This window comes from Octodon degus, unplaced genomic scaffold (assembly GCF_000260255.1).
Source record: "Octodon degus isolate 3935 unplaced genomic scaffold, OctDeg1.0 scaffold00056, whole genome shotgun sequence".
Lineage (NCBI taxonomy): Eukaryota > Metazoa > Chordata > Mammalia > Rodentia > Octodontidae > Octodon > Octodon degus.
The window spans coordinates 11,377,380-11,378,724 of NW_004524632.1; the positions used below are offsets into that span (position 1 = coordinate 11,377,380).

The 1,345-nt window shown below is 64.5% G+C and overlaps 1 protein-coding gene across 1 annotated transcript in view; it reads right to left on the reverse strand.

Annotated features, from left to right (window-relative positions):
* Nucleotides 1–764, reverse strand: part of Vat1 (vesicle amine transport 1) — an 8,185-nt gene extending 7,421 nt beyond the window's left edge. Inside the window, exon 1 of the mRNA XM_004633923.2 lies at nucleotides 663–764. Coding sequence (XP_004633980.1) covers nucleotides 663–764 — 102 coding nt within the window. The remainder of the gene's footprint in view (nucleotides 1–662) is intronic.
* Between the last annotated feature and the right edge of the window lie 581 nt (nucleotides 765–1,345).

Sequence of the window (1,345 nt, forward strand, 5' to 3'; positions counted from 1 at the left end):
AGAAAGAGGGGCCGGGGAGATGGCTCAGTAGGATAAGCGCTTGACTGGCAAACGCAAGTATCTGAGTTCAATCCCCCGTTCCGCCAAAAGAAAGAAAAAAAGAAAAGCAGACTGAGGCATGCTCACCACATCTGGAGAAGGCCCCTTGGAGCAGCAAGCCTGCCTCGAGCCCTGGGGCCTCAGCGGACTGCGGGCACGGCGGGCTGGAACGCTAGCTCCTCAGGAGCCCGAGGCGGCGGGGTCTCACGCCGGGGACCAGCAGGGCTGCTGGGCCAGACCCGGCCTCAAGATAAAGGAGGCCTCGGATTAAAGGGGAAAGCCTCGAGGCCTGCAGCGGCAGTGCGAGTGCCGCGCAAGTTGCCCAGGCGGAGCTTCAATTTGCGATCCTCCTACCTCCGCCTCCAGAGTGCTGGGGTTACATGCGCGTGCCCCCACTGTCCTGCTAAGAAACACCCGGATGGTTGATTTCCTGGGACGCGGGCCTTCTCCCTGGGGTGCCAGCTCCTCTCCCTCCCTTTGTCCTCTCCCCAGGCATCCACCAGAGGACGCCTCTACCCTGAAACTTTCACCCCTCGCGCGGTTAGCGGACTGCCCAGCTCGCCCCGCCCTCAGGATCGGCGGCCTTGCCCCGTCGCCAAGGAGACGGGAAGCTATGACGTCACCCGGCCAGGGGTGTTGCAGTCTGCAGTCACCGTTCCCCCAAACCTCCCGGTGGTCCTGACCGCAGAGGAGACATGACCAAGACCCACACCTCCCTCTAACATCTCGGCCCGTATCCAGGAAGGACACCGAAGCCCCAAGTGCCGGCAGGAGCACACTTGCGTGCACGCGTGGGAGCTCCCGGGCCTCGCACGTGCCCCTCACACCCCAGCAAGGGAACTCTGCCCCCTAGGACAGTCAAGCCCATCTCAGCTGGCGGTAGGGCGCGCGCCTCTTCCCCCAACAAGCTGGGAAGCCGAGGCAGGCGGATGGCAAGCTGGAGGCCTGCCTGAGCAACAGAGTAAGATCCTGTCTCAAAGTTAAAAAGGTCTGGGGCCAGGGAGAAGAGGGCCTGAGTTCAATCCCCAGTTCCACCAAAAAAAAAGTTAAAAAGGTCTGAGGACGCGGCTCCGTGTGAAGGCCCTGGTTCAACGCCTGGAATGGGGGGTAGAGTGCGTGGTCTCCGCCGGCTGCTTAGACTACACCAGCCTTGCAGACGCGGGCTTCCGCCCACCCACCCACGCAGGTGCGGCCAGCGCCACGGCCCCGCCCCTTGAGCTGCGGTCGGGGCGGGGCGGGACCGCGGGCGGTTGAATGCGGCGGGGGCGGGGCCTGAGCTTGGCTGGGGGCGGGCGTTGCGGGGCGG